At 36.7% G+C, this 21,122-nt stretch overlaps 2 protein-coding genes and 1 non-coding gene across 6 annotated transcripts in view; 2 read left to right on the top strand and 1 right to left on the bottom strand.

The window, feature by feature from the left end:
- The window catches only part of RBM45 (RNA binding motif protein 45), a 485,504-nt gene that overhangs the window by 387,871 nt on the left and 76,511 nt on the right, over positions 1 to 21,122 (top strand). The window lies entirely within an intron of this gene.
- PDE11A (phosphodiesterase 11A) overlaps positions 1 to 21,122 on the bottom strand; it is a 385,263-nt gene that overhangs the window by 338,305 nt on the left and 25,836 nt on the right. Inside the window, exon 2 of the mRNA XM_032292833.1 lies at positions 10,689 to 10,847. Coding sequence (XP_032148724.1) covers positions 10,689 to 10,847 — 159 coding nt within the window. The remainder of the gene's footprint in view (positions 1 to 10,688; positions 10,848 to 21,122) is intronic.
- LOC116561271 lies at positions 19,146 to 19,248 on the top strand. The gene has a single exon (XR_004273364.1). It is a non-coding gene; the product is annotated as a U6 spliceosomal RNA (small nuclear RNA).

The raw sequence follows: 21,122 nt of genomic DNA, 5'->3' as shown, positions 1-21,122 counted from the left end.
GTGTGTGTGCGCATGCACGCACACACACACAGAGGGGGTAGATTAAATATGCCATCAAGCAGCAGACAATCACCCTATTGAGAATTTATACTCCAGGGGTATTCAGAAAGCTGCTCTCAAAATGTGACTATTACAAGTGCTCCAGAGATCTTTATCTGCCTTCAATAGCATGGGGCTTTGCAATGTTAGAAATAGATTTCACTGGTGAAATTCGTAGCTCATTAATCAGCACACTGGATTTTAGATATCGACCCTGATTACTGCAATTTGTGCCATTCAAGATTCATGCAGTTATAATATTCTAGATCTCTAGAATATACAACCTATCTTTGCATTAATAAAATATGAAAAGTAAGTTCCAAACTTCTTTCCTTAGAGATAAGTCCTGAAGTTGTTTAACCCTGCCACTGGATCAAAGGATTCTGGTTGTCTGTTGCCCCCTACCAGAAAACCAGATTCTCCCTTTGAAATATTGTTAGGAATGTTTAGATTTTCCAAAATAAAGAGAGCTTGGGCTTCATGAAGCTGACTGAGCAAAGTGGATGAACTATTTCACTCAACGTGCCCACAAAATTTTGTTTAAATAAACATCTTTATGTGTGGCAGGATTTGGTCTATCTGCTTTTTTCTATATTTTATAATTTCTATTTTTATTTTAGATTTGAGTATATAGATGAGGTTTGTTACATGGGCATATTGTGTGAAGCTGGTTTGGGAGTTTTGGGCTATGAATGATCCCATAACCCAGATACTGAGCATAGTACCCAATGGTTAGTTTTTCAACCCTTGCCTCTCTCCCTCCCTTCCTCCTCTAGTAGTCACCATTGTCTATTGTTGCCATGTTTATGTCCATAATTACCCAACGTTTAGCTCCCACTTAAAAGTGAAAACATGCATTATTTGGTTTTCTGTTTCTGCATTAATTTTGTTATGATGATGGCCTCTAGCTTCATCATGTTGCTACAAAGGACATGATTTCATTCTTTTTTATGGCTGCATAGTATTCCATGGTGTCTATGTATCATATTTTCTTTATCCAATCCATTGTTGATAGGCACTAAGGTTGATTCCATGCTTTGCTATTGTGAACAGTGTTGTGATAAGCATGCAAATACATGTGTCTTTTTGGTAGAATGATTTATTTTCTTTTGGATATATACCCAAGTAATGGACTTGCTGAGTCAAATGGTAGATATGTTTTAAGTTCTTTGGGAAATGAGATCTGCTTTTATTAAAACCAAATAGCAAGATTATAAGAAAGTAGCCAGCTTCCATCAAATTCAAACTTTTTTGCAGCTATTATGAGATACTTAGGAGGTATTAGGAATAACCTAGAAGTTGTATACTGGCTTAGGTCAGTTTGTATCATGCTAGTGTTTTTTTTTTTTTTTTCTGGTTAAAAAATTATATCAGTTATAAAAAATTATATCAAAAATTAGGCCAATCGTTGATTAATTCCTTGTGGAAGGCATGCATACATTGAATAAATCAAAGGAGTTGAAATAAAGTGAAATTAGAAATCAAGGGAATGCAATTTTTAAAAATTATTGAAGCTGAAAGAAGTTTAGTGAGTTCATATACTGCTATTGGCATTACAAATGAATATAATTTTCTGGAGAGAAAATGGGTGAAGTTTATCAAGAGCCCTTAAAACAAATATTCCACCAATAAGCACATGAAAGGATGAGCAGCATCGTTAGCCATCAGGGTAAGACAAACGAAAACCACGATGAAATACCACTTCACACTCACTAGAATGGCTATAATCAAAAAGATAATAAGAAGTACTGACAAGGGTGTGGAGAAATCAGAACCCTCATACATTGCTAGTTGCAATTCAAAATAGTGCAGCTGTTTTGCAAAACAGTCTGGTAGTTCCTCAAAAGGTTGGAGTTATCTTACGACCCAACAATTCACTTCCTAGGTACATATCCAAGAGCAATGAAAAACTATGTTCACACAAAAACTTGTACATAAATGTTCATAGAAGCATTATTCGTAATAGTCAAGAAGTAGAAACAGCAACAAATGTCCATCAAGTGATGGATGAATAAATAAAATGTATCCATATGACAGAATATTGCTGGGCCGTAAAAAATGAAGTACTGATACAACATGGATGAATCTTGAAAATGTTGTGCTAAGGGAAAGAAGTCAGTCACCAAGGATTACATATTATATGGCTCTATTGATATGATTGTCCCAAACTGGCAAACCCACAGAGACAGAAGGTAGACTAGAAGTTACCATTCCTACACTGATACTAGGAGTAGGAGAGCTGGGGAAATGGGGAGTGACGCTAGTGGGTATAGGGTTTCTTTTAGGGTGATGAAAATGTTCTAAAATTGAGTGTAGTGATGGTTTACACAACTCTGCAAATATACGAAAAGCCATTGAATTAAATGGTGTATTGTACGGTATGTGAATTATATCCCAGTAACACCGTTTAAAGAATTAATGTCTAAATCCCTTGACCCAGTAATCCTCAGCATTAGTTTGAACCATGTGAAACTGCAGATCTTGGATCATGTTTGACCTACAAAACAGCAATTTATTTATTTATTTATTTTTCCCATTTATTTATAAAACAGCAATTTAATAGTTCAACCTAACAGCTATTGTAAGACATAGTCCAAGACTTATTCGTAAAGATGTCATTATTTGGAATTTTTATAAGAGCATGATTTTGGAAACAACCTAAATGTTAAGAAATAAAATGGTTAAATAAACTATTGTATAATTACATGGTAGAAAATAATGCAAACATGTAAATTATAACTTTGAAGAATTATTTAAAGCATAATAAAATATTGTTTATACTACTTTACATAAATCTTTAAAACATACCTTTATTTATGGGTAAAAATGAATAAATATAGGTAAATAAACAAAGAATGTTAACAGCATTATCTCTGAAAGTTAGGATTATGGGTGATACTAATTTTTCCTTTCCTTTTTGTATTTTTCAGGTTTTCTATAATAAGCTCATATTACTTTTAAAATTAGGAAATAATCTTATCATCAAAGAAAAGGATAAAAATTCAAGAAAGGCAAAGATGCTCAGTTCAAAGATAGACAAGTATACTTGGATTCTACTAAATTTTACTTTTTGTCAGAAACGAATTTAATTTATAAAAATTCCAATTCAAGTATTTCAACATTCTAAGATGAAAACAAGCAACGTTGTTGTTTTATTCAGATAACACTAAACTAGTTATTCAAAGAAGATGGTTATACATCTTAATTTGAAATCTCCAGTAAATAAGAATACCACATCCCATTCTAGTTATTTAATAACAATTTTTACCTGCCAACAAGTTTATTTCTAATCTACAATTACAAATCATTCTCTCCTGTCCAAATCCTGAATAAATCAGAGAAGAGTTTATAAGACAGTTCTTTGTCATTTTGCACTTTCAGAAGTGGCTTAACTAAAATACTGTTTCAAGTCCTGACAGCATTAAGAGCTATGGATTTATCGGTCCCTTAATATCAGAACACACTGAGCTCTCCTTAGCCCCCAAACTTTTCCTCCTAGATGTGCCAGAGTCCTATCTGTTCAGCATTATGATACATATCTACAGCCTGGCTATGTCAGATTACTATCATCCAGTCTCTTAAATTCCCCAGTTCAGGGGATGGCAAAGTGAAATTGTGATTACAACTTAATACTCATAAGAAAATACCACAAAAAGTTACTTAGGGTGAACATAATAATAAGACAATACTTTCTTGTACTTCAAATTTTAGTGCCTAAGGCAGCCTAGAGGGGTTTCCATATACTCTGAAGGCTCTAGGTAAGGTAGTTTGCAGTTATCAGGAACATGAAAAATAAATGAACTCAGTAACTGAGTTGAGTCCCCTTTACTCCAGGTATTCACACTTTACCTGAACATCTGGAGTAAAGGAAAAAAACAAAGAAAGATTCTCTTGAAGAGTCAGTCACAATTTATCATAGGTATTTGAGTGACAGCTCTAGATCGAATCTTGCTTCCTAGTGAAAGATCCTACTTTACTGCTAGCCCTTCTGATATTACCTAGACCAATTAACCACATTCATATAAATAAAAGCTACAGAAAAAAATTTAATGATCTAAATTATAAAAATTATGTATCCTGGCCAGACATGGTGGCTCATACTTATAATCCCAGCACTCTGGGAGGCTGAGGTGGGAGGACTGCTTGAGCCCAAGAATTCAAGACAAGCCTGGGCACCATAGTGAGCCCCATCTCATGTATCTAATCACTACTTGAAATTAGATTATATACTTATATATTTGCTTCGCTTGTTGTCTGTTTTTATCACTGGAATGTAAACTCTGAGAGGGCAAGAACTTTTGTCTGCCTAATTCATCAGTTTAACTTCAGCATTTGGAACCATGTCTCAAAGATAATACTCTCTACTAAGTAGAACTCAATAAATAGTGAATGAATGAATAGTTCTTCCACAGAAATGGAACACTGTATAGCTATTGAAAACAGTATGCAGATCAATGATCATGCCAAGTCCTCCACATTTAGTATTGTAACAGTAACAGCCCTTTAACTTACTGAGTTCATTTATTTTTCATGTTCCTGATAACTGCAAACTATCTTACCTAGGTCCGCAGAGTATGTGGAAAGAGATGGAAAGGAGGGTGTTGCAACTAAGCATTTATCATTTCCTTGGTAATTCTTAGAAACATAAAAAGAGGAGCTAGGGAAGTGGGAAGTTACAAATGCCAGTATATTAGCCATCAAGAAGACATTGGAATTTCTGCTGCAAGGGGCCTGTAAACCTACATGCATACCAAGCATTATCTGCATCTGATATTTAAAAATATACTCTGTAGATATCATCCTTTATTTTGTTCAATTATTGTTACTGATTTCCTTAAATTTCTTAATATTTGATCATTATATATTTTCTCAATAAATATTAGTCAAAATTCAACAGGTCTTGAACTCCTGGCCTCATGATCCACCTGCCTCAGCCTCCCAAAGTGCTGGGATTACAGGCATGAGTCACTGCACCTGGCCTTAATTTTAGTTTTGTTTCAACAGGTTCAAAAATCTAACTTAGTTGGAATGTAGGCAGAAAAGGAAAAAAAAAATGAAATGAGAACACAAAACGTATTTTTAATCATTAGTTAATTCATTTTCTTTTTTTTTTTAGCATTTGTGTATCTTTCATAAAGACAATGGAGAATTAATATAAAACATAAAAACTTGCCTGGCAGAGTTTTGCAATACTACTATTGTGGTATTGTTGTGGTGTTGTTGTAATACCACTATTCATGTATATAACCATGTTTTTAAAAAATAACTATTCAAAAAGTACCTTTGAAAAGTACCTTTTGTAGAAACTATTCATAAGATGACAGAAGAAATCTGTCTTTGCTCCCATGAAATTGACTTTAAGCTAATTAGTTGTTTGAGGGTTGGCTATTATAGTAGTACTTATAGCTGGCAGTCATGTCTAAAGGTAATCCGATTTTTTTAAAAAAAATCAGTTCTATGCCAGTCAAAGCCCATGCAAGTCATACACGTGTGAGTTGCATTCAGTCGTTTGGGGCCAGCAAGCTGTTGCCCCTTCTCAGCATAATGCAGTCAACATCCCCCTCCTCACTACAGTAAACTTAAATAACTTGTGCACCCTTGACATCTCATGAATCCTAAACATTCTCCTTACAGTATTAGAAATGTAAGGCCAGGAGCTTATAAAATTCTTCCTATTATCTGACTGTGAGTCTCAGGACTGTTGCTGATAACAAAACTCCAGCTTCTACAGACTCATTAGCATCATTCATGCACCGTCCTCAACACCAGTTGGCAGGGCAGCATCATCAGTAACAAGCTCCTGGAACACAGCCAGTCCCTCAGCAACCAAGCTCAAGTTGGCTGCATGCCAGCTCTATGGGGTGGCGGAACATGTCGGCATGAAGGAGAGCAGCAGGGTAACCAAACACTCTAAATCATGAGCTGAAGAGAGATGACCAGTGCTAAAGAAACCTACAGAGGTTAGCCAAAGAAGAATGTCAAGCCACAACTGCTAATATGTTGGTTGTTGCAAAGGACCTGTAATAAACATATCATACTTTATGGAACACTGCAATATGAAATGACACTTTTAAGGCAGAGGTATAGGAATCTGGGAGGACAGATAAGAGCCCTTGCTCATTTTCATTTCCCAGGTTCATGCTGGCGTGCCCATGCATCTTAATATATCACAAATATTTGCTCCTATCTAGGTATCATTATTTTATTCTTCAAAATAATACCTTCCTTCACTCACCCAGAAATAATAAAGTAATGACTTAATTGAATGCAAAGAATCTAGTCATACCACCTAAATCAGCTAGCTTATATATATTGCTGAAAAATAGGAACATTTGTTTGAAACCCATGAAGTAAACCAGAAAATTCCAATCATCTTTCCTGCATGGTCAGCCTTTGTGTGTACTTCCAGTGTGAATTACCAAACTAGTAATTTGTCAGTATGGAACTTAAATTATTAATATGTGCATGTAGTAGACTATATTTCATACAAATGCTCACCACTGCTGATAAAATTATTGCTGATTATCCAAGAACTTTGAAGTGCATGAGGATTTTAAAGTCATTAAAAGGGAAGCTTTTTTAGGCAGAGGCTGGATGACTATCTGTCAGGTAAAGTTTCCTGCACTGGATGAGGGAAAAGGTGGCAGGTAATAGACTTGGTGATCTTTCCAGACTCTTCTATTACAGAATATATGTATTACATGATATAGCACAGCCGCTGAATTATAGGTATAAAATTTTCAAGAAACATAATATGGTCTATGCACAACTATGTTAGGTACATAAATAGCCCAGAAATTAGTATACCAAATTTAATTTTTAATTTATCTCAAATGATTTACTGAGTTCCATATTACAAAATGTTTTAAAATTATACAGAACATAACTTATAGTCTCTACATGCTGACATTTTAAGATATCAGGACATACAAATCATATTATGCTAATGTGCAACAAATTTACCACTACCCACGTGAATGATGACATGGCAGTTATGTGTATAAAGTAAAATTATGAACAGGGTTCAAATTACTTTCGTCTGGATTTGAAATATATGGTGAACTTTCATGAGGCTCATTTATTGATAATAAGTGCTACCCTAAGCACTTTACATCTATTATCTATTTTACTTCACACAACAACCCTGGGATGGAGGTTCTGAGGCTTAGAGAGGTGCAGTCACTTGCTGAAGGTCAGTCAATTAATAAGCAGCAGAGCCAAGACTCGAACATGCCTTGGAGACTTTCTGACTCGAGCCTGTCACGACATGGCTTCCTTTTTGCTTCCTTGGTTTCTTACTTGTGAGCAATGCTGAAATTACTTTGGTTGCTGCAGTTTATGCTGTTGAACGTGGGAGAAGGTTTTCTGAAGGCTGCTTGGCTGAACAAGGAAAACTAATTTGAGTTTTAAAATGTGAATTGAACGAAGTTGGCACAGCTCTGAGAAATTAGTTATAAGCATACTGCTCCCATTGTAAATGGGTCCAATATTTCCAAAGGCTATCTATAACATGGAATGAGAGCTATAAAACTTTTCTCGCCCTTTGACTCATAATTTCAGTCTTTGGAATATACCCTCAAGGAAATAACACAAAAGAAAAAGGTAATTTCTTCAAGATGTTCATTCAGGGGCTATTTGTATTAATGAAAAACGGGGAAAAATCCAAATTCTCAGTAATAGGACAGTGACTAAAAACTAGGCTCGATACAAAAAGAAAAGAAAATTTCACGATCTCCCAAGATGACAAATGTAGAATATATTCATATGTGGATGCATATGTAAGAAATAACTGGGTTAAAAACTAGAATGCAAACTAGTACATATAAGGATAACCTTGTACGACCAAGTAAAAGAGTATGTGCATTAATAATAAGGCAAGAGATTTATGAACTTATAAAGAAATATATCCCCCTTTTAATTGGAGAAACCCCAACACAGGAGGAGCAGCTGGCATGTAGATTGCTTTTAATAAAAATCTGTCTTTAAATGAGGACCAACAGAGGCTATTTATTCAGATTGTGCTATAATAAGGAAGTCATCCTAGACCATATCTCGCATTTGGAAGACTTGAAAGGCAGTGCACAACTTTTATGGTGAAAAAAAAGAGAAGAGTTTAGGTATGTTCTGATTGGAGGCTGTTGGCATGGAGAAGCTGAAGGCAGGGTAACTAGAAACACAGCATTTTGGTAATGAGTTCAAGGAGTATATTTGGCTTTTCTCTCAGTGGCTCTGAGCTGAAAGTTTGCCGGGGTGGAGGGCATGACAGGAGCAAAAAAAAAATAGGAAAGGTGGCAGTCACTGACCAAATCCTGGCTATGCTGGACTGATTGCTGCAGAGACTCGATTTAGCCTTCTAAACTGCCTGCTGAACAGAATGTGGGTCTATCATTGCATGGACTGGTCATTGTCCATTTGTATATCCAATCTCTCATATAGAATACTAGTGTATTATAAAAGGTTGTAACTCAGAAACAGCCATATGGAAGAGATACTCAGGGCAAGCTATACGGGAGGGGGTGCAGAGTTTCTGATCCTTCTCTGGGCGAGCCACCCTTTCAGCACCACCATTCAGCAACCTGGGAGGTCCACTTAATAAGAATGTATAGACTTAAATTAGACAAAAGTAATTTTTAAACTGAGACTTGACTGAGATACATAGATGCTTCACATGTATTCACGTGCTATCAGGAAAAGCTAATCACTCACGAGAACTTAGTAAGTGCTGGTTCTTTTCCAAGTTCTTTCCCCGGAGTCTCTCATTTAATCTCCCTACAGCCTGTGAGATAAGTGTTATTATCACCCTTCTTCTAAGAGGAGAATATGTGGCCCAGAGAAGCTAGGTAACTTGCCCAAAGTTACTCAGGCCATGGCAGAGATGTAATTTCAACCCAGATAGACTCACCACATGGCCAGTGCAGCCATTATGCCTTGGTGTCTTCCCTTATTTGGAAGATGCTGTTCAAGATAGCTACAAAGTTTTGTGCAAATTTTCCCTTTAAATTATTCACAGCTCATGAAGCTCTATCTCACAGGTATAAGTCCACTGAGAAAAATTCAGAAAACAAATCTAACATAAATGGAACCAAAGATAAGAACTAAATATATAATGAGTTCCTTTTAAATGAAGGCAGTAGAGCAAAGACAGGACTACCATCTGTGTATAAACTAAACTGTCCAGGGGATGGCACGGGTATGTAGTGGTTATGTTCGGAAATACACAAAATCCAAATCCTTCTATCTAAATCTGTATAAGAGGCACATCATCTCAGGACTCTGCCATCTACGATACAAAATGCACAACATGAAATTTCTGTTTTATCTGTACATTCCATGGAAATATCTGTATTGTGAATGAGATGGCCTACATTTATATTCACTTCTAAACGTCCTCTCCTTCTCATCCAATTCTGCCTGATGAAGGCCTATTTTCACTTCAGAGGACAGATTAAGTATCGCCTCTTCCAAGAAGCCTCTTCAGATCCAAGTGAGAACAAACCTCTTTCTTATGTGCTCCCAGCCTGTCTGAGAACATCTGGCTGATGATTCTTGCCTCCTGCCTTTTGTAGCTCCTGGATGACATAACATGATTGGGATTTATCTTTGTTCCCTCTACGATCCCAACACAAGTGCATCATACCCCACGGCAGTTTACTGCATTATAAGAAATCTTTTGAGATCTTATCATGCTCCATGAATTTATAAACCTTTATGAAGATTTGGAGCATCTCAATTCCTCTATAAAAATGACCTCAATCAAGAACTCTCCTCACTTAAAAACCTACTTATTTCCTTACAATCATATTTCATGTTGACCTTCTGTGCCAGAACATTTGCATTAATTTAATGCATTCATAATTAGCATTGGCAAACAACAAACCCGCATCCCGAAAGTTAAATTATAAAGTGTTTTTTAATTAAATAGGAATATAAGAGTCATCAAACTTAAACAAACTAATTTGAGATTTGCTTTTAGCACAAATTTTATAAATATTCAACCCAATTTTATTTAATATAAAGGTAGGAGCTTCAAAGCCAGGACTTCAGTTGAGGACTCTCTCTTTTAATATAAGCTGGTAAATAAACTACTAGTGAAAGAACTTAAAATTTCAGAGTGAAAAGTACATTACTTCCACTAAGGTCAATTACTCTTCAGGGACAAAAGTAATGTTCTTTTTATTAGCAATTTGGAATAACAAATAACATTTATTTTTATTGAGATTTTTATATAAGAACTGAGAATATAATTCTTCGTTGTAGTTATAAAAATACAGGAGAAAGTGCTGAGTTTCTGAAACACAGCAATCTTCCTATATTTCCTATCTTCCCTTAGGCCATGTGTGGTGGTGTTGTGATCCTCAATTAAAAAGCTTACTTATAAGGAAGATAAAGACCAGGGAATAACAACAATACTACCGAGGCTTATAATGAAAAGCAAGCTACAAAAAAGATGAAGCAATTATTTTCGATTATACCACATTCTATGAAATATCGAAAAACTCCCATTTCATTTTGTATACCATAAGAAAAAGCTCTTTGATCCATGAATGGGCTAATCTACCAGCTATTCACATAATTCCTGGCTTTTAAAGGAGAAGAGCAATCAATGACTAAAAAGGAAAGTGCAAGTCACAAAAGGCATAAAATCTTACTTTTTCATCATCTTCGGTAAATGGAGCACCCTCAGGAATCTTATTTATCGCTTGGGCCACACCAATAATCTCACCATCGCTGCTTCGGATAGGCATGCACAATAATGATTTTGTCTTGTATCCAGTTAGTTTGTCAATTTCATCATTGAATCGTCGATCCTAAAAATAAGACAAAGAAAGCATTAACTGCATGTGCACTGTTGTCAGGGAGAAGAAGAGAGAGGCTTATTTCTGCATATGATACCTTATCACTGAGAACTTAATCCCATGAATTTTTAATTACAATAACAGACTTGACTTCATTTTTAATTCACCAAAGGAACATAAATCAAATAAGTCAACACCATAGTCATTTGCCATAGTAAATGAAGAGAGAGACTTTAACCCAACTACAACATATCAAAACTGGGAAAAGTGTTTTAAGGAAAGCCTATAGTATGTGATTTATGAAAATATGTTATTTCAAAAAGACATGATAAGAAATGTCATATAATAAACATACATGAGAAATATATACTAAACACTGTAAAAAAATGTTCAAAATAGAACTACTTTATTTCTGGTCAAAATGATCCTGTGAAAAAAGAATCTATGAGTACATAATGATATTTCAAAATCCTCCCAAAAAGGTGTGGGGTATGGGGAAATGAGACTTCTCTATAGAATGCCAGCTAAAATATATAAAATAAATGATAAAATTATATAATATATATTTTCTGACTGCCAAAATAATTATGTTTACAAGCATGGGTCATTAAACATGCTAATACTATTAGGTGAAAAGCAATTTAACTTAAACAGGATAGTCATACAATCTCAAAGCGCCACACCCAAAGATTCCTTGTAAAAGTTATCTTTGTAGTAAATAAATTTGGTGAACACTACCTCAAACAAGTAAACTTAGCATCACTGTTAAGAAGAAAAATTAACACTATGTGCCTCCTGATATAATAATGAGAAGGACACAACATCACCAAGAATACAGAGTGTTCTTGTCAAATGTGTAACATGAATCTAATCATTCAGGAAATGAAAATTAAGAAACACAGAGGTCATCAGTCATTCTTTCAGAAACCTAACCTTGGATACTTAAAAAATGTCAAGATCATGAGAGACCAAAAAAAAAAAAAAAAAAAGTTTTTTAATAAAAATAAAGTTAAACCATGGAAGTTATACCAGTTTAAAGAAGACTTAAGAGACCTGAAATTGAAATAAAATATGTGATCCTTTACTAGAAATTCTAAAAATTCCACAAAGGATAGTTTTGGAGGGACAATTGGAGAAAGTTAAGTCATATAATTGTATCATTATAAACTTTCTTAGTTATGATAATGGTGTTGTAATTATGTAGGAGAATGTCCTTATTCTTAGGATATACATGCAGAGTATTTAGGGAGTGAAATACCACAATACTTTCAACTTATTTTCAAGGAAGGGAGGAAGAAAGGAAGGAATGGATGGAAGGAGGGAGAGAGAGAAAGGAAGGAGGGATAAAAAGGAAGGTGGAAGGAAAAAAAAAAAAAAGATTCGCTCCTGAGAGGGTAACTGAGACTAAAAATGCTCCAAGGTAGATGATAAACTGGATCCAGGCTGATGACAAACTATGTCAAGCCAGGGGTTGGTGTGAGGCCTCTTCCTATGCCTTCTGTACACCCCTGTTAAAGAAGGCTTAAAAGACAAAAACAAAGCACTGCTGCCTATGCTAAGCTATGCTGTGGATTTTATCTAAGGGCTTAGGGAAACTGGCTGTGGATAAGGTGATAGCCTCAAGATCAAACAAACACTGCAACTGGCTGCCTGCTGGCCCTCTGATTAAGTCTGTGGTGTCTCCAATATCACAAAAACAGGAGTCTTTATTTACTATTAGTTTTTTGAGAGAGCCTCCCTCTGTTGCCCAGGGTGGAGTGCAGTGGCTCAATCTTGGTTCACAGACACCTCCGCCTCCCGGGTTCAAGCAATTCTCCCTCATATTTCTGGTGTAGGTGCCTGGGTAGATGGTGGGATGATTCACTGGGTAAGGAACAGATTCTGGAGAATATGAGTTTCCTTGTGGACATCTCAAGGTTTAGCTGACTGTGAGTCATCCATGTGGTCAAAAAGCAGTTTGATAGATTTAGATGTAGATGCAGACACAGACCATTTTTTTTAATTTCAGGAAAAAGACTTGGTATTGAAAGTAAAAATTGTCTAAATAAGGATGGCAATTTTGTCTAATAACTTTTAAGCACAGGATCTTCAGAAGGTCACCATGATCACCAGCAAAGCTTCACAGAAGACCTGGTAAGGAGGAAACAGGACTAGTAAGAAGGCAAAAACGTGCTTATATATTTCTAAAAATGGAAACTTGAATAGGAAACTAACAAATGCCTCAAGGATTATAATAAAATATCACATGGAGAATGGTGCCCAATTTTTATTCATCTCCCTTAGGACAAAAGAACAAGAAATGATCTACAACAGGAGAGAATTCTAATAAATTAAGGTAAAGTAAGGTTGTTAAAATCTGGAATGAGCTTGTTATGGCTTTAGTACACTCTTATTGCTTTGAGTATTTTTATGTCATAATATTTTTTCTACCTCAGATATTTTAAGTACAACTGATCTTGAAAAGTGCAGAAATCTTCTCTGTGCCTTTTATGCAGATCTGTCTTTTGTATATGACACGAATCTATGATTTTTAACCTTTAAAAAGACAAAGTCACAAGGCCAAAAGCAATTTTTACCTCTCAGCGAAGGAATTGATCTGTGCCCCCTTCATAGAGAACAGTAATTGGATACATCTCTGACCCAGGATCTTGCACTTGCAACCCCATCTGCAAGTTTCTGAGCTGAATATGGTGCCACAAAGCACACCCAGAAAATGGATTCCCACCTTCAAGACCTGCAAAGGCTGTAAAAAGCAACCTCTGTAGTCAGCTTTCATGTCTTTGAGAAAGAGTTATACTTACTGTGCTCAATAATCCCAGCTGGCCCCCAAAAGACATACTTTAGAGGTACACAAGAAGGCTTGAACAAAAAGAAATCCGTCTTATCTTTCTACTTTTTCAGTGAAACCACTCAAGTATCCCGATAAGGCAAGATTCAGAGTTGAGAATCTTATCCAGGTCCCAGACTCATGGCAAAGTTGGGTGGCCTAAGATCTCTTTTATTTCCTCTGTATTTAAGAATTCTGTCCCCAATACTTTGTAGTAAAATCTACCAGTACTCATAGTTAAGCCAAGAACTAGTCTTGACCACCATTTAATCTACAAGCGTGATTTTTAAAAATCAGAATCTTGAATCTACCTTAGGTCCTTCATAGCCAAGACAATATAGGAGAATATTTTTCTTCATACCCTGTTTTGAAAATAAGAATAAAAATGCAAATGTCTATAAGATCAGTAAATCAAGTTGTATTAAAATTAAGAACTTGGGTTTTTCATTAAGAATGAAAAGCAGGCCAGGCACGGTGGCTCACGCCTGTAATCCCAGCACTTTGGGAGGCCGAGGCGGGTGGATCACGAGGTCAAGAGATCGAGACCATCCTGGTCAACATGGTGAAACCCTGTCTCTACTAAAAATACAAAAAATTAGCTGGGCATGGTGGTGTGTGCCTGTAATCCCAGCTGCTCAGGAAGCTGAGGCAGGAGAATTGCCTGAACCCAGGAGGCGGAGGTTGCGGTGAGCAGAGATCATGCCATTGCACTCCAGCCTGGGTAACGAGCGAAACTCCGTCTCAAAAAAAAAAAGAATGAAAAGCAACAGCACACCAGCTCTACTAAGGGACAGACTGCCTCCTCAAGTGGGCCTCTGAGCCCTGTGCCTCCTGACTGGGAGAAATCTCCCAGTAGAGGTCAAAAGGCACCTCATATAGAAGAGCTTCAGGTGGCATCAGCCCAGAGCCCCTCTAGGATGAAGCTTCCAGAGAAAGGAGCAGGCAGCAATCTTTGCTGTTCTGCAGGCTCCACTGATGATACCCAGACAAACAGGATCTGGAGTGGACTTCCAGCAAACTGCAGCAGACCTGAAGAAGAGGGGCCTGACTGTTAGAAGAAAAACTAACAAACAGAAAGCAACAACATCAACATCAACATAAAGGACCCCACCACTAACCCACAAAAACCCCATCCAAAGATCATCAGCCTCAAAGATCTAAGGTAAGGCCGGGCGCGGTGGCTCAAGCCTGTAATCCCAGCACTTTGGGAGGCCGAGGCGGGTGGATCAAAAGGTCAAGAGATCGAGACCATCCTGGTCAACGTGGTGAAACCCCGCCTCTACTAAAAATACAAAACATTAGCTGGGCATGGTGGTGCGTGCCTGTAATCCCAGCTACTCAGGAGGCTGAGGCAGGAGAATTGCCTGAACCCAGGAGACAGAGGTTGCGGTGAGCCGAGGTCGCGCCATTGCACTCCAGCCTGGGTAACGAGTGAAACTCCGTCTCAAAAAAAAAAAAAAAAAAAAAAAAAAAAAAAAGATCTAAGGTAGATAAATTCACGAAGATGAGGAAAAACCAGTGCAAAAAACACTGAAAATTGCAAAAGCTGGAATGCCTCTTCTCTTCCAAATGATCACAAGTCCTCTCTGGCAAAGGCACAAAACTGGATGGGGAATGAATTCGATAAACTAACAGAAGCTTCAGAAAGTGGGTAATAACAAACTCTTCTGAGCTAAGGGAACATGTTTTAACCCAATGCAGGGAAGCTAAGAACACTGATAAAAAGTTACAAGAACTGCTAATAAGAATAACCAGTTTAGAGAGGAACATAAATGGCCTATTGGAGGTGAAAAACACAGAATGAGAACTTTGTGTAGCATACAAAAGTATCAATAGCTGAACTGATCAAGTGGAAGAAATGATGTCAGAGATGGAAGATCAACTTACTGAAATAAAGCGTGAAGACAAGATTAGAGAAAAAAGAATAAAAAGGAATGAACAAAGCCTTCAAGAAATATGGAACTATGTGAAAAGCCCAAACCTATTTTATTGGTGTACCTGAAAATGACGGAAAAAATGGAACCAAGTTGGAAAACACACTTCAGGATATTATCAGGAGAACTTCCCCAACCTAGCAAGACAGGCCAACATTCAAATTCAGTAAATACAGAGAACACCTCTAAGATACTCCTCGAGAAACACAACCTAAAGACACATAATCATCAGATTCTCCAAGGCTGAAATGAAGAATAAAATGCCCTTGATGAACATCAATGCAAAAATCCTCAATAAAATACTGGCAAAATGAATCCAGCAGCTCAGCAAAATCTTATCCACCATGATCAAGTCAGCTGCATCCCTGGGATGCAAGGCTGGTTCAACATATGCAAACCAGTAAATATAATCCATCACATAAACAGAACCAATGACAAAAACCACATGATTATCTCAATACATGCAGAAAAGGCCTTCAAGAAAATTCAGCATCCCTTCATGCTAAAAAGTCTCAATAAACTGGGTATTGATGAAACATATCTCAAAATAATAAGAGCTATTTATGACAAACCCATGGCAAACATCATACTGAATAGGCAAAAGCTGGAAGAATTCCCTTTGAAAAACCGGCACAAAACAAGGATGCTCTCTTTCGTCACTCCTATTCAACATAATATTGGAAGTTCTGGCCATGGCAATCAGGCAAGAGAAAGAAATAAAGTCTATTCAAATAGGAAGAGAGGATGTCAAATTGTCTCTGTTTGCAGATGACATGATTGTATATTTAGAAAATCCCATTGTCTTAGCCCAAAATCTCCTTAAGCTGATAAGCAACTTCAGCAAAATCTCAGGATACAAAATCAATGTGCAGAAATCACAAGCATTCCTATACACCCATAATAGAAAAACAGAAAGCCAAATCATGAGTGAACTCCCATTCAGAATTGCTACAAAGAGAATAAAATACCCAGGAATACAACTAACAAGGGATATGAAGGACTTCTTCAAGGAGAACTACAAACCACTTCTCAAGGAAATAAGAGAGGACACAAACAAATGGAAAAAAATTCCATGCTCATGAATAGGAAGAATCAATGTCATGAAAATGGCCATACTGTCCAAAGTAATTTATAGATTCAATGCTATTCTCATCAAGCTACCATTGACTTTCTTTGCAGAATTAGAAAAAAAACTACTTTAAGTCTCATATAGAACCAAAAAAGAGCCAGTATAGCCAAGACAATCCTAAGCAAAAAGAACAATGCTGGAGTCATCATGCTACCTAACTTCAAACTATAGTGCAAAGCTACAGTAACAAAAACAGCATGGTACTGGTAGCAAAACAGACCAATGGAATGGAACAGAGACCTCAGAAATAACACCACATACCTACAACCATCTGATCTTCCACAAACCTGACAAAAACAAGTCTTAAATGGGGAAAGGATTCCCTATTTAATAAATGGTGGTGGGAAAACTGGCTAGCCATATGCAGAAAACGGAAACTGGATCCCTTTCTTACGCCTTATATCAAAATTAATCAAAGATGTATTAAAGACTTAAACCCAAAGCCATAAAATCCCTAGAAGAAAACTTACGCAATGCCATTCAGGATATAGGCATGGGCCAAGACTTCATGACTAAAACGCCAAAAGCAATTGCAACAGAAGCTAAAATTGACAAATGGGATCTAATTAAACTAAAGAGCTTCTGCACAGCAAAGGAAACTATCATCAGAGTGAACAGGTAACCTACACAACAGAAGAACATTTTTGCAATCTACCCATCTGAGAAAGGCGTAATATCTAGAATCTACAACGAACTTAAACAAATTTACAAGAAAAAAAAAAAACAACATTATGAAAAAGCGGCAAAGGATATGAACAGACACTTCTCAAAAGAAGACATTTATGAGGCCAGCAAACATATGAAAAAAAGCTCATCATCACTGGTCATTAGAGAAATGCAAATCAAAACCATAATGAAATACTATCTCATGCCAGTTAGAATGGTGATTATTAAAAAGTCAGGAAACAACAGATGCTGGCAAGGCTGTGGAGAAATAGGAATACTTTTATACTGTTGGGAGTGTAAGTTAGTTCAACCATTGTGGAAGACAATGTAGTTATTCCTTAAGGATCTAGAGCCAGAAATACCATTTGACCCAACAGTCTCATTGATGGGTAGATACCCAAAGGATTGTAAATTTTTCTGCTATAAAGACACATGCAAACGTATGTTTATTGCAGCACCGTTCACAATAGCAAAGGCTTGGAACCAAACCAAATGCCTATCAATAATAGACTGGATAAAGAAAACGTGGCACATATACACCATGGTATACTATGCAGCCATGAAAAAAGAATGAGTTCATGTCTTGGAAGCTATCATTCTCAGAAAACTAACACAGGAACAGGCAACCAAACACCACATGTTCTCACTCTTAAGAGGGACCTGAACAATGGGAGCACATGGACACAGGGAGGGGAACATCATATACTAGGACCTGTCAGGGGTTGGGGCACAAGGGGAGGAAGAGTATTAGGACAAATACCTAATGCATGTGGGGCTTAAAACCTAGATGACAGGTTGCTAGATGCAGCAAACCACCATGGTTCATGTATACCTATGTAACAAACCTGCACGTTCTGCACATGTATCCCAGAACTTAAAGTATAATTTTTTAAAAAAGAAATATTGCTAAGGGCTATAGATTAGATGCCCTTTAATGTAAACATTCAAATTTCTTTTTATATAAAAAAAGCAGCTATATTGAGATATAATTGAAATACAAAAAAACTGTACATATTTAACATACATGATTTTATTAGTTTGGACATATGGCTACATCCATGAAATGACCACAATCAATATATGAATATAACTATCACTCCCAAAGTTTCTTCATGCTTTTTTTAATCCCACTTTCCATCCCTTTACCCCACCATCCCCCAACTCAGATAACACTGATCTGCTTCTTGTCACTAGAGACTAGTCTGCATTTTCTAGAGTTTTATCTAAATCAGCCATGCAGTATGCATTCTTGTCAGGCTTCTTTCACCCCACATTATTAAAGGAAAAAAAGAATGAAAAGCAAGCATTAGAAAAGAAGGATACTTGTAATACATATAACCAATAAGGAGGGTGGTGTTCAGAATATATATATGTAAAGAGCTCCTACAAATCAAGAAAAAAAAAACAAACTCAATAGGAAAAATGGGCAAATGATATGGACCAGTACTCCACAAGAAGAGAAAACACAAACATATGAAGAGAGTTGTGGGGGAGTCATTCACAGAGTTCACCCCAGAACATTTGCATGGCTTATACTTTCATACCCACCATGAGTGGCCTGTTCTTTTCTTGGCTGGGAGCTAAATGAGGACCCTGTCCATAGATCAGGTGGCCATAGGGAGAATGGGTTTGATAGGGAAAGCTAGAATTTGTGCTCTGGTGGCCATGGTGGTCCTGGCCCCATACATATTCACTGTGAAGAGGAAGATGCAGCAGAACAAGATGAACACCGAATAACTAAGAAATGAATGCTTGTGCTCACTTCAGTAGCATGTATACTAAAATTGGCATGATACAGACAAGATTAGCATGGCCCCATGCAAGGATGAGCAAATTCATGAAACATTGCATATTTTTAGCAATCCCACTACTGGGTATATAGCCAGAGGAATATAAATCATTCTACCATAAAGACATGCACATGAATGTTCATTGCAGCACTATTAACAATAACAAAGACATGGAATCAATGTCTTTGCAAGATATGCATGGAATCAACCTAAATGCCCATCAGTGACACATTGGATAAAAAAATGTAGTACATATGCACCACGGAATACTATGCAACTATAAAAAGAATGTGATCATGTCTTTTGCCAGAGCAAGGGTAGAGCTGGAGGCTATTATCCCTAGCAAACTAACACAAAAACAGAAAACCAAATACTGCATGTTCTCCCTTATAAGTGGGAGTTAAAGGATGAGAACTCATGAACATAAAAGAGAGAACAACAGACACTGAGGTCTACTTGAGGGTGGAGGGTTAGAGGAGGGAGAAGGGCAGAACAAATAACTCTTGGGTACTAGGCTTAATTCCTGGGTGATGAAATAGTCTATATGACAAACCCCCATGACATGAGTTTACCTATACAACAGACCTTTACATGGACCTTCAAACCTAAGAGTTAAAAATAAATAAATAAAAGTTACAAAAATGAATAGTTAGAAGTCTGTAGTCATGCCAATATGATGCCAAGATTCCAGGAGACATGTACAAAATGTCCATAGCAGCATTGCTGATAATAGCAAAACTTAAAAAAAAGACTAGAAATAACTCAAAAATCTATCAACAGTAGAATAAATTGTGATATATTTATACAAAGGAACATTATATAGCAATGAAAATTATTGCTGCACATTTCAACATGAATTAATCTCAAAAACATAATGTTCAACAGAAAAGGCAACAAAAGGATACATGTAGAATTATTCCATTTATACAAAGTTGAAAATCATGCAAAATTAAATTGCATATTGATTAGGAAAGCATAAACAGGTGGCAAAGCCATGGTGGAGGGAAACAAGGAGATAATTACACAACACTCAGCATGGCAATGAAAGTGGTGGCATTGAGAGAAAGGATAATATTATTGTGAAAGGACAGCAGAAGATTTCAAGTAGTGGCAATTTGGTTTTTGTTTTTGAGACAGAGTTTCACTTTTCTGCCCCAGGCTGGAGGGCAACGACTCAATCTTGGCTCACTGCAACCTCCACCTCCTGGGTTCAAGCAATTCTCCTGCCTCAGCCTCCTGAGTAGCTGAGATTACAGGAGTGCACCACTACATCTGGATAATTTTTGTATTTTTAGTAGAGAAGGGGTTTCACCATGTTGGCCATGCTGGTCTCGAACTCCTGACCTCAAGCGATCTGCCCGCCCTGGTCTCCCAAAGTGCTAGGATTACAGGTATGAGCCACTGTGCCTAGCCAGCATTACATTTTAATCTGGTGTGAGTAGAACGATGTCCAGTTTATTCTTCTTTATGTTTTCTGTATATATTTTATTCTTCGATTTGAATATATGATACATTACACATTTTTTTAAAAGCAATGAACAATATAATGAAAAGTAAAGAACTAAAGCTCTTGTCCTTTCCAATATGTTCAGCACACATTTTGTTTTGAATGTGCAGAGTTCTTAGGGTTATGCCTTAGCAACATGAGCAGTTAACAACCCAACTCTTATTATGTTAATAGGAACACTGTGACTAAACCACTAAATTAAAATTTCACTCCACAGACTTATTGGTACAAAATGGAATGTCTCTTCAGAGAACTACACACCTCAATTTGCTCACTTTTTTTTTCTTTTATTATGTGTTGACATTAACCATTTATTATAGATAACCTACTAAATAGAATTGCCTTCATTCTGTACAGTTCTTTGTACATTGTTTTGTCCAGGTAATCTTCATGGCTTTGATGTAAAGTCAACAAATATAGACTAATAAAATGAG

The sequence above is a fragment of the Sapajus apella genome, unplaced genomic scaffold, assembly GCF_009761245.1.
Source record: "Sapajus apella isolate SASKATOON/1434 unplaced genomic scaffold, GSC_monkey_1.0 scaffold28, whole genome shotgun sequence".
In the NCBI taxonomy this organism is placed as follows: domain Eukaryota; kingdom Metazoa; phylum Chordata; class Mammalia; order Primates; family Cebidae; genus Sapajus; species Sapajus apella.
This window is presented reverse-complemented; position numbering and strand designations above follow the sequence as displayed.